Source organism: Saimiri boliviensis, chromosome 20, assembly GCF_048565385.1.
Source record: "Saimiri boliviensis isolate mSaiBol1 chromosome 20, mSaiBol1.pri, whole genome shotgun sequence".
Classification (NCBI taxonomy): Eukaryota; Metazoa; Chordata; class Mammalia; order Primates; family Cebidae; genus Saimiri; species Saimiri boliviensis.
In genome coordinates, this window is record NC_133468.1 from 30,976,007 (window position 1) to 30,988,887 (window position 12,881).

At 42.8% G+C, this 12,881-nt stretch overlaps 1 protein-coding gene across 2 annotated transcripts in view; it reads right to left on the bottom strand.

The window, feature by feature from the left end:
• TRIM4 (tripartite motif containing 4) overlaps positions 1–9,721 on the bottom strand; it is a 30,689-nt gene extending 20,968 nt beyond the window's left edge. Inside the window, exons 1-3 of one of the 2 annotated variants that reach the window (XM_074390537.1) lie at positions 9,182–9,721; positions 6,918–6,995; positions 188–283 (exon numbers count right to left, since the gene is read on the bottom strand). In XM_074390537.1, coding sequence (XP_074246638.1) covers positions 188–283; positions 6,918–6,995; positions 9,182–9,574 — 567 coding nt within the window. In that variant the 5' untranslated portion in view covers positions 9,575–9,721. The remainder of the gene's footprint in view (positions 1–187; positions 284–6,917; positions 6,996–9,181) is intronic. The other variant, XM_010344751.3, reaches the window with a different exon arrangement.
• Between the last annotated feature and the right edge of the window lie 3,160 nt (positions 9,722–12,881).

Sequence of the window (12,881 nt, forward strand, 5' to 3'; positions counted from 1 at the left end):
CGTATCTACAAGGGGCCTGACAATTGATGACACCCAGAAAGCTCTTCTTTCAATCACATGCTATGGAGGAAACAGAGGTTCTGAGGCATCCTGCAAACACCATGACCAAAAGGACTTCAGAAGTAAGAAATGTCCCAGACCGAAAGGACCTCAGGAGCAAGAAACGTCCAACTACTTCTGCTATTACCTTCCACTGTGTAGCGTTCTTTGCTTCTGCATCCTGTAATTGCAAGACTCTCTTCATCTTGGCCCCAAGATCACGCTGAGATTGAAGAAGTTTCTCCTGCCAGCAGAAACACGCACAGGTAAGAAAACATGTCTCCAATCACCATCATCTTCTTTTTTCCTTTCTTTTTTTTTTTTTTGAGACAAAGTCTCATTTGTCACCCAGGCTGGACTGCAGTGGCCTGATCATGGCTCACTGCAGCCTCAGTCTCCCAAGCCCAAGTGATCCTCCCACCTCAGCCTCCCAAGTAGCTGGGACTACAGGCACACTCCACCAGGCCCGGATAATTTTTTTATGTTTCGTAGTGACAAAGTCTCCCTATGTTGCCCAGGCTGGTCTTGAACTCCTGGGCTCAACAGATCCGCCCACCTCAGCCTCCCAAAGTGCTGGGATTACAGGAATGAGCCACCGTGCCTGGCAGCTTCATTTTTTAAGAGCTAAAAGTCACTTAATCAAAACAGAGAATGAGATTGAGAAAATACTGAAGATAGCCACAGGCCTCTGATAAGAACTATTCTGGCCTGAAAAAATCACAACACTATATTGAGTTTTCCTAGTAAGTTGGCAAAAACATAAGAAGATTAACAAATATCTCCTCCTGGCAGGGAGAAGGCCTCTGGCACCACAGGAGATGAAAAAGGTGCCTTTTTTTTTGAGGGACAACTGGCAGGATTTAACAAAATTTAAAATGTGTATAATGCTACTTCTAATAATCTATGCAACAAAACACTAGCAAAAATAACCAATATGTAAAGAAATGGTCACTACAGCATTATTCATTATCCACTAATTAGGAATTATTAAATAAATTATGGTATACTGATGCTTTGCATCAATTTCGGGTAGCTGTCTATATACTGACATGAAATACACAGTAAGCTGAAAGCAAGCTGTAAGACAATATGTATTGTATAATTCTGTATTAAAAAGACTAAACTTGTGTATGCACATATGTGTTCATCTGTGTGTGTGTGTATTTGTACATGAAGACAAGGGAAATCTGGAAGGATTTATACCTAAGTATTAATGCTGGCGACTTCCAAGGAATAAGAATGGCTTACAAGTTGGGAGATGGGGTACTAGAAATCTTATACATTTTTGCTTTAATTTCTACAAGTGTCATATACCATTTTTATAATTTAAAAACCCGAGTAAGTTCTTTAAAAATAAAGCAAGTCAATCAACATTGACAAATTGGGCTGAGGGGCAGCACCCAATAGCAGAATGTGAGCTGCAAGGGCAGAGATGGAGGCAGAGACAGGTTAGAGAAACACGCAAGAGAAAAACCCACTGGAACTGATGACCATATGGCTGCAGGAGGAGAGTCCACATGTACCCGCTGGGTTCTAGTTTAAGTAACCGGATGGACTGCAGGTTATTTATCAAATTAAAAAATATAGGAAGATAAGCAGTGTGTAAATGGAGGAAGGAAAATAAATTCCACCTAAATAAATTGAGTTTGAGATGCCTGCGGGACCTGCAAGTGGATATGTTAGCAGTCGAGTCAGGAAGGAGAGCTATGCTGCAGAAGCAGATTTCAGGATTAAAGAACAGGTGGCGGTTAGGGCCTTGGGTGAGTGTAAAATCACCCAGTAAGATTCTACAGAATAAGAGGATGAAGGGTAGAACTGGCAACAGCTACATTTAAGCAGTATGTAGAGGATAAAAATCCTGCAAAGAAGCTAAGGTGAGCAGCTGGTAAAAAACCAAGAGAGAGAGAGAGAGAAAAAAAAAAAAAAAAGAGAGAATGGTTTTTCCTTTGCCAAAGGAAGAGACCATTTAAATTACAAAATTAGTGAATAGTGTCAAATGCTGGACAGTGGCCTGGGGCAACTTTCTATAAGTTTGAATATATGTCAAAAAAAAAAAAAAAAAGGAAATGATTAGACCTAAGAAATAATCTGTAAAAAAAAAAAAAAAAAAAAAAGAGAGAGAGAGAGAAAGGAAAAAAATAATAATCTGTACAACTTTTTAAATTCTTCCCTAGAAAAATAATAATGACTAATAGGTATAACTTTTCATCCAATCATTTACAAGTGACAATAGTTAATATCAAGTTAAATAACTGTCAAGGCTGATAACATCAAAGTTGGCAAGGATATGGAGCAACTGGAACTCTTACACAACATCGGTGGGTGAGTGGAATGTTACCACCATTTTGGAAGAACGTCCAGCATAAAACTAAACATACATTAATCCTAGGGTACAGCAATTCTACTCCTAGACCCAGGAAAAATGAAAACATGTACCCATAAATAAACATGTACAAGAATATTCACAGCAGCTTCTAGAAGCTGCAAACAGCCCAGGTATTCACTGATAGGAAGGTGGGTTAAAAAATGGCAAAAACCACAATTACATTTGCACCCACCTATACAAAATACGAATCTCAAAATCAATATGCTGAGCAAAAGGATCCTACATAAGAATACAGACAATGGAATCACATTTATATGAAGTTCTAGAAAAGGTAAAACTTAATTTGTGTTTGAAAAAAAATCAGAATGGTGGTTATCCTGGTAGAGGAAGGGTGCAGAGAACAACTGGGAAAGGGCATGAAAGAGTTCTCTGGGTGGTAATATCCTTATCTTGAGAAGGGCATTTGTCAAAGCTCAGCAAATGTACAACTAAGATTTGTGTTTTTCATTGTATTAAATTTTACCTAAAAAAATACCATAGGCCAGGCTCGGTGGCTCACATCTATAACCCCAGCACTTTGGGAGGCCAAGGCAGGTGGATCACCTGAGGCCAAGAGTTCGAGACCAGCCTGGCCAACCTGGTGAAACCCTATCTCTACTAAAATCCAAAAAAACAGCCAGGTGTGGTGGCACAGGCCTGTAATCCAGCTACTTGGGAGAATGAGGCAGAAGAATCGCTTCAACACAGAGGCGAAGGTTGCAGTGAGCCAGCATTGCACCACTGCACTCCAGCCTGGGTGACAGAGCGAGACTCTACTTATTAAAAAAAAAAAAAGTACCATAAACAAATGTTAAGCCTGGTTAATGATATACATGCTAAAGTATTTTGTTTGCAATTGAATTTTAAAAGCTTCGAAAGGAAGTAAGAATTGATGTATTAAGAGAGACACAGACAACAGCTATGTGATAAACAAGTCAAATGTTAATGGTAGAATCTAGATGTAGGCATACTGGTGTTATTATAAAATTCTTCCAACTTTATGCTTGAAATTTTCATGGCAAAATGAAATAGGAAAAAATAAAATTAAGTTATAAAAAGGATTTATACAGTTCTGTTAAATGGCACAGTATCATCTGTGCTATTTTCTTTCTACCATGTTTCCCAACATTACATAATCTATTTATCATCTTTAGTGGTTAACTTTAATAGGCATATAACCCTGCTACTCAGTAAGCTCTCTTATGTAATTTCACCTCTTTATTCAATTATAACTGCCACTTTATAGTCACTGTCAAATACGATGTATATGAGGTTTGTAATGAGATAAATATTTGCTCCTTCAAACATGACCAGGCTTTTTGGAACGTTCTCACTTTTGCTTAACAATGAAAAAATAATTATCTACTAAATAGGATTTTCTATTTTTAAGAAAGCCTTAACAAGTCAGCGTGCATGAATGATCTCATATGGTTCTATTATTCAAGACTCTACCTAAGTCTTTTTGAATCCAGCCACAGTTGGGATCTAAACTGGGAGGTGAGTTAACTTGGCAATCCTTGGGGGAAATTAGAAAACACCTTCCCTGCAACAACAGAAACTGCCAGGAGGTGGCAGGAGCGCAACACCAAGCATTTCAATCTGGGTTAGAAATACCGGAAATTTAAAAAATCACTTTCTCTTCATTTAGCACCAGAAAATTGTATATATATAAAACATAAGTATAATAAAAGGCGTACTTTTACAGAATGAAGACATTTACTGATTGTGATCATGTAGTTCAAACAACATTAAACTTCCAAAGATCCTAGTTTCACTCTAGACTTTCAAACCAGCTGTGCATCTGTGAGCAAGTCAGCCTCACTTATTTTCTGATCAAAGCTCCCTTACTTATAAAATGAAGACAATTGGACTAAATGTCTCTTAAATACCATCCCAGCTCTTAAGTTTTGTGAATTCCAGTCACTGTAACTCCTGCAATCAATCCAAGGTGGTAGGTCTACCTGCAAAATATACCTCAAATCTGCCTACGTGCCATCCCCACTGCCACTGCTAGTTTAAGCCATCACATCTTTCGCCTGGACAACTACAATAACCTCCTGATTGCTCTCCCTACTTACACATGTCCTTCTCTCATACAATATCCACAAAGCCGCTGTAGTAGCGTGATCATAACTCACTGCAGCCTCCAACTCCTCAGTACTTGTCTTGGCCTCCCAAGTAGCTGGGACTACAGGTGTGCATCACTGAATCCAGCTAATTTTTGTATTTTTTGTATTATGGTATCTCAAGTTGCCTAAGGTGGTCCTGAACTCCTGGGCTCAAGTGATCCTCATGCCTCAGCCTCCCAAAGTTTGGGATTACAGGTATGAGACACCACACCTATCCTTGGAATAACTTTTCTAAAAACTAATCAGGTATTGTCACTCTCCTGCTCAAGATTCTTCACTGACTTTCCTTCTCACCAAGAAAATTCTAACACTTTATTGTGGCCCAACATAAGCTGGCCGCTGCCTACATCTCATCTCACTTCTCATGCTACCTTTCGCTTTGCTCTTGGTCCTCCAGGCACAGAGACCTTCTTCCTGTCCCATAAACCAACCCAGCTCTCCCCAGCCTCAGGATCTCTTCCCAGTTACTCAGATGGCTGACTCCTCATCCAGCAAGTTTCAACTGCAATGATGTCACCTCCTCAGAAAAGACTGCTCACCTGATTGAAGCCCCTTCTTTTTTTTTTTTTTTTTTTTTTTTTGAGACGGAATCTTGCTCTGCACCCAGGCTGGAGTGCAGTGGCATGATCTTGGCTCACTACAACCTCTGCCTCCCGGGTTCAAGCAATTCTCCTGCATCAGCCTCCCAAGTAGCTGGGATTATAAGTGCCCATCGCCCAGCTAATCTTTGTATTTTTAGTAAAGACAGGGTTTCGTCATGTTGGCCAGGCTGTTCTTGAACTCCTGACCTCAAGTGATCCTCGTGCCTCAGCCTCCTAAAGTGCTGGGATTACAGGCGTGGGATAGAACTTTCTTTTTCTTTCCCAGCATGCCAACACCATCTGTAATGATTTCATTAATTTGTCAGTCTATTGTCTACCTCCACTCTCTGCCCAACTGGACTGTGAGCTCCATGGAAAGCCTTTACCTGCCTTGTTTACCACTGGATTCCCAGCGCTGCATCTGGTCCCATACCACAGCACCTGACACAAAACCAGTGCTAATAAATATCTTGAATGAATTAACAGAATGGAGGGATTAGCCCCTAGAGTCAGGCATAAAGGAAAAAAGAGCTGCGCTTGGAAGCCTTTTCCATGCAAACAATTTGCATCCAGAGATTTATGAAGCTATTTCGCTTTCTCTTTTTCTCCCCTCACCATAATGGGTTTAGAATGGGGATATTTTCCATGGATTTAGGGAACTTCCAGCTGTCTAACTTTTAAGACATAGTCCACCCGTCTGAGTATATGATGAGAATGGGATACAGGGCAGCTCCACACAGGAGCAGTTTATGTTTTTCAAACTACCTTGGGGTGGGGATGGAATAAAAAAGTGGTTGAATGGGGCAATGACTAAGCAGAGCAGGATGGACAGATGGGCAGGTATCAGAGAATTCTGCCCAGTGACCTGCATCCTGAACACCTATGCAGTCAACCTTGAGACATTCAGTTCATCCCAGTGTAATCCTTACCCACTTGCTCCTGTCCTGTTGGGCCACTGTGTTTAATCCTGAAATCCCACCTCTTCTTTAGTGGTTAGAGGACATCAGTTCAAGCTTAGCCACTTCCTAGCTCTGTGACCTTAGGGGCACATAACCTCACATCTCTGTGCTACTGTTGCCTCATCTTCAAAAAGGGAATAACAGAATCCACCAAACAGGATGTCTATGAGGATTTAAAAATTACAAGATGAAAAATGCTTAGACCTGTTGAGTGGTACATAAGAAGTAATGAACCACTGATAGCTATTACTGCTGAAGATGGAAGATGTAAGGGCTCCGTTCCCCTTTCATACCCATCCACTCATATTTTCCTCGGCCCCCACCCACAAGTGTATTTTCCCTTCCGTTTATCTGATGGATCCTCTCCATGTCTTTTGCTGGCTACTAACCATTGACATTTTCAAAGCTTCTCTTTGTGCTTTATTTTTATTTTTATTTTTAACCCTCTATGTGGTCCCCCTAGGAGAATCTCATCTTCTTACTTCTTCCATGACTTCAAGAATAGGCTGAGGATTCTAAAATGTTATTTCTAGCCTCCAAGGCACCCCAGCTCCTGTCCCTCTTCCTTGGACTTCCTGTCAGTTATGTCACACTCAATATATCCCACAATGAGCATGGGATCTTCTGTCCTAAGACTATACTTCCTCCTGTGTACCTTACCTCAGTTAACATGACAGTCATCTACCTGCCATCTGAAGCAGAAATCTGGACTACCATCCAAAATTCTCTCTCTGTCTCACCCACCAAGTCTAACTGGTCACCAAGTTACTCAACTCCAGCTCATAATCACTCCATCCCTCCCTCTCCATCACCCCTGCCCTGAACTAATTCAGGCCCTTATTACCTCCTGGTTAGAATGGTACCACAGCAGCCTAACTGGCCTTCTCTTCCATTCATCCATGTGGATGTCCAAGTTACCCTTCTAAAACATTTATATCATTCCCTGCCTTAAAACCCTGTAATAACTCCTCATTGCCTGAAAGAGAAAAGTCAATCTTTTTAGTATGGCAAATAAGATCCTTCATGATAAAGCCCTGACTTTTTCTTCAAGCTCATGGCCCACCATCCCCGCTTCCCATGCTCCACGCTCCAGAAGTACTGAGCAACCTCCAGGCCCCTCACACATCACATGCTATTCCACTCCACCACATTTGGAATATGCTGTTCCTCTGGCCTGAAATACCCTCTACCCTACCTCTGTGTACCCTTCAAGAGCTAACACGTTTAACTCCTCAATGGAGCCTTTCCTCACTCCTCAGTGATCACTCTGACCTCAGACCTTCTGCACACTTGGTAAATACTTCAACAACTCTCACATGCACTGAAATTAATGTTCTACACACTTAAGTTCCTTACAAGACAAGGCCCATGTCTTTCTCATCCACTTAAGTCCAGATTCTAAAACAAAGTTTGGCATACAGTAAGCATCAATAAACGTTACTGAGTGAAGGAATGAACATACACTTTCTAGTCCAGCTTTGTGTCTGTTTCCTGTTCATAGTCAGCTGGTAGAACTGTACACTATTTTACAGTTTCCAAACATTTTCACTGTCATTAAATTTGTGTGTTTGGCCAGGCAGGGTGGCACACGCCTGTAATCCCAGCACTTCAGGAGGTAAAGACGGGTGGATCACCTGAGGTCAGGAGTTCAAGACCAGCCTGGCCAACATGGTGAAACCCCCGTCTCTACTAAAAATACAAAATTAGCTGGGCATGGTGGCACGTGCCTGTAATCTCAGCTACTCGGGAGGCTGAGGCAGGGGAATCACTTAAAACCGGGAGGCAGAGGTTTCAGTGAGTCGAGATTGTGCCACTGCACTCCAGCCTAAGTGACAGTGCAAGACTCCATCTCAAATATAAATAAATTAAATAAATAAATAAAATTTTGTGTTTATGTACTTACTGCAGATCAATTCTGCTGGAGACCCCTGGAGTTACAGCATCAGTAATGGAAGGGGGTGGGGCTACTCTGGAAAGGATGATCAGGGAAGGTCTTCAAGCTAAACAGTTAAAAGGATCTAAAGGATAGAAGATGTGGGTAAAGAAAGAGAGCAGACTTGAAACAAAAGCAAGAAAGCCAGTGTGGCTGAAGCAGAGTAAGGTAAACTGACTTACACAACTGAAGCTTCTTAACCCATGAGATAGATAGGACAGATAATCCCAAAATTCAAATGTTAAGTGATTTTCCCAACTGATGAAGGAAGCTAGTAACAAAGCCCGCCCTCATCATTACAAGTCAGGCTTTTTCCACACCATCAGTTGTCTATTACATCTACAGATATAGACAGGCACTGTCCAATACAGCATCCATTTAGCCACACAAACACCTAAAATGTAGATATTCCAAACTGCTAAGTGTTATAAACGTAAAATACACACTGATTTCAGACCTATTATGAAAAAGGAGTATAAAATATCCACTGAGGCCGGGCACAGTGGTTACGCCTGTAATCCCAGCACTATGGGAGGCCAAGGGGGACGGATCACTTGAGGTCAAGAGTTCGACACCATCCTGGCCAACATGGTGAAACCCCGTCTCTACTAAAAATACAAAATTTAGCCAGGCCTGGTGGTGTGCGCCTGTAATGCCAGCTACTTGGGAGGCTGAGGCAGGAGAATTGCTGGAACCTCGGAAGCGGAGGTTGCAGTGAGCCAAGACAGCGCCACTGCGCTCCTGCATGGGCAACAAAGTGAGCCTCAAAAACTCATTGATAATTTTCATCTCAATTTCGAATATTTGGGGTAATGATTAAATAAGACATATTATTAAAATTAACATCGCCTCACTTCCTTATGTTTCTATAAAGATTTTAAATTACATATGTGGTCTGTATTACTTCTATTGGACAGCAGCGGCACACAGGCTCTTCAGTATGTTTTTCTTTATCAGGCGCTCCCCAAGGGCCAATTCCTTGAAAATTCTACACAAGAATTCAGAGCTGGTTTAACCCAACTCTGAATTTCGCATGTTGCTTAAAACTTCTTTGAGCTTCAGGGCTTTCATGCTTCCTTCTAACAGGAATGACGGCCACTTCGTAGCTCTTTTAGGAGAATTTAAGTAAACTTTATCGGGCAATATCGTAATGGTCACCGCTACGGCCAGCTCACCCGGTAGCTCTCGACGGCTTCGTCGATGGGTGTCATGACGTGGGTCTGGTGCTGCTGGGACTCCCTGCACACCAGGCACACCGGCAGCTGGTCATCCTCGCAGAAGAGCCGCAGCGGTTCCCAGTGGCGGCCGCAAAGGCCGGGGGGCACCGGGCCCTGGAGCCGGCGCTGCGTCCTCTCCGTCAGCCTGGCCAGGGCCCAGTTGGGTCGCAGGGCGGCGGGCGCCGATGGGTGCCGGCATTCGGGGCAGGGGAACGGGCCGCCGCCCGGCACGCAGCTGCGGTGTAAGCAGCTGCGGCAGAAATTGTGGCCACACTCGATGGACACCGGGTCCCGGAAGTAGTCCAGGCAGATGGAGCAGGTCAACTCCTCCTGGAGGTCCTTAATTTCCATCCTGCTTCCCTGCCCAGGAGCCGGGGTCCGACGTGAGGCTCGGGAGAAGCCAGCCAGCTGCGAGATATCGCTGGGAAGCCAGACGACTTCCGAACCGCGGCAGGCGCCTCACGTAGGAGACGCCACAGCATCTCTTCCGGGTTCAAGACCCAATAGGAACTCGCGGGCATTGCCAAGCCTGAACGCGCAAGACCGGAAGCTGCTGGGTTTCCGGGAGGGAAGCGCGCGAGGGTTGGCCCAAGCCTGGGCGCGGGGCAGGACGGGACGGTGGGCGGCTCCTCCAAACGGCTATAGAGACGCAGAAATCCCTGTGGAAGTCTAGAGGGGACTTGGATAAGGTATTAGAGCTAGACGACCTACAGCCCCTGGTGGAATCAATGGAGGAGATGCTTCTCATCTTGTCCATGCTTTCCAAGTTTCGGGGTTCTGGTCTGTGTTCGCCTGCTAGTCCGATTTAAGTTCTGCAGTCTCAGGAGTTCTGGGCGAGCTGCAGCCTAGGGGCCTGCAAAGCCAGGAAGACTTGAAGGATCTGTGTTGCTAGGCCTGGAGTTTGGCTATCGTGGTGCTGTGTGCTTTAGGTTGGCTCTCCCTGAAATCTTCCCTTTTGATTCAACCGCATTCTCCAGGGAGAGGAACCCATTCTTGCCCTGGATCCCAAGGTCTGGTTGAGTTCCTAGAAAGGCAGGACTTCCTACGAAGGCCCACTGACTCCCCCTGGTGTTTGAGAAGTCAAGGGTACCTTGAGAGCCAACTTTTGGGGAGAAGAGCAGGAAAGGCAGTATTTAGCGCACAAGCTGCTGGGGAGCTTGATTTCCGTATCTTCCCAAGCATGGAAAACAGATGCTTGGTAGAGGAAGCCTGTTCTCAGAGCTTGAGACATACAGTGCAGTAGAGGTTCTAATAGTTAAGTTAGGAAAAGAGAATTTGGGGTTAGATGGTCTTCCCCAGGTATGAGATTTCCCATAAGTATTTTAGGTGGTTCAACTCTCAGGAGGTCTGGGAGCTTCAGGAAGCCCTAAGACAACTTTGGGTGATTTGCTGTGGGTGGCTGTCATCTAAGACAGTAGGAAGTAGCAGGTCCTGTGGCAGCCCTTGCTAGAAGTTCCTGACAATTCTACCTGAGGAGATAAAGACCATGGTGTGAAAGCAACACTTGGAGAGTGGAGCTAGCTGAAGCTGTAGCTCTTGTGGAAACTGTGAAAGACCTGAAAGGACCAAGAGAATGAGTGACGAAGAAGTCAAGTTGTTTAAATGGGGATGATTTGGATTTAGAGATACAACCATTTTGCCATCCCAAGAAACTTCCATGGAGGCTTTCAACAAATAATGTGCTTGCCTGCTTCAGGGAATTATCTATATATCTTAAGTGGATTTTTGATCTTGTGTTTATGAGGTACTTTGCTTTTTATTCTTACCACTTTCTCCCTTTTCTTGTGAATGAGAATTGTTAAAAGAAAAGCTCTGGACCAACAAATTTAGCAGAAGTTCTTTGCACCAAGAACAACTCATGAATTAGGCAGCACTCAGAACCAAAAGAGGTTCAGAGAGCTCTGCCCAGCAGTTTGAACTTTTGTTGGAAGCAAAGTAATCACCTGATTGGCTAACAGCTAGGTGTCTGCCTTATTTGGCCATGATATGATGAGGCATTTGCCTTATTGGGGCTTGGTCTGATCAGCTGTCTGTTAATTGGCTGAAGGTAGGCTGTGATTGGCTGAAACACAGCTATTTGCTATTTAAAAAAAAAGTTAGGCTTCAGTTTGTTTACATACTAAGTTTGGTTGTATTTTGTTATATAGGAACTCAAGTAGCAAGACAGCCTCAGGCTTTTTGCTTATTTAACAAAATTTCCATTGTTTTTATGTCCCAATATCAAATACTGCCTTTCCCATAATAATTTTTCTCGGTAAGTAGTATGATTAAATGATTAGAAAAAGGAGTTCCTGAGATATCTGTTTGGGGTCATTGATAAAAGTTCCACTGAATATCTATTTTTAAAACTTTTAAATTAGACAACTGCTGAATTCATTTTCTTTGCAAATTGGAATACTCCATGGAGAAGTAATCTGAGTCTTTAATATACCAAGCAGGAAGGAATGCTCTTAACCATGAATATTTATGGCATGTGTGTGTCTGTCTATGTGTCTACTTAAGTATTAGATGAGAAGTTTCAGCGTTCCTGCAAAGTATCTATTTCCTTTACAGTAATCAATTAAATCTTTTCAGGTAAATCCCTTAAAATCCTTATGTCTTCATTCCTGCCATACCAGAGATGACCTTCCTTCTTTACTGAGGCTCCCTAATTCACTATTTTCTCCATCAAAAAATGTCTGTAAGTCTGTGTACCAGCCAACGTTCAATCAGAGAAGTGGAATCACTATGACTCTTTATGTTCACAGGGCAAGCAGTTGAGGAGGGAAGATGAACAGAAAGTAGAGAAGAATAAGAATGAATTGGAACCTAAGACATGAGCTGGTCATTCTTTCCCTGTCTCCAACTTTAAAGATATGGATATCCTTGCTAGAGGAGCTGACACTCTTCACCACAGGACTAGACACACACATGGCTCAGGAATCAAAAAAGCTGAAGGATGGCCCAACATGTGCAACCCAGGGGAAGGCTTCTTCCCCATCCCAACAAGGTGAACCAGCTGATTGGTGACAAAGTGCATGAGCTGCAGTAGCACCTAGTGTCCCTGCACCACCCTTTCCCTTTCAAGTATAAAACTGGAGAGCTGCTTCAGTTCTCTCCTTCAAGACTTACACACCAATATCTTTTTTTGGCCTGTTCTAACCAGAAACAAAAGGGAAGGAAATTCTGGGAAACATAATTTAGCTTATCAAAGTTGACATATTTCAAAATTACTACCGTCCACTCTGTATGGAGTTGACAGCCGTACAGACCTCTAAACATACCTTCAAAATAAAGCCCACATCCTGCACATAAGTTATCTCTAGAGAAATTTGACGTCTGTTGTGCACTGAGGATAACAAACTGTAAACCTAGCCCAGTTGCTGACTAGATTGATACAACTGAACCAACACTATGCACTCAAGGGCACTAAAGACCTAGCAGAAGCAAAGACACACTCATCTCCAAGCATAAAAAATACTTCATACTATGAAGAGGGAATTGAAAAAATAATTTAGGCAAAAAAAAAAAAAACCCCACATGTCCAACTTTTAACAGAAAGAAAAAAAAAAGATGCATACATGAAGACAAGAAAAAACACAGTCCAAAGAGAGAAAACAAATCAGTAGAACCTGACTCATAAGACATAGACATTAGAACTATCAAAGATTTTTAAATA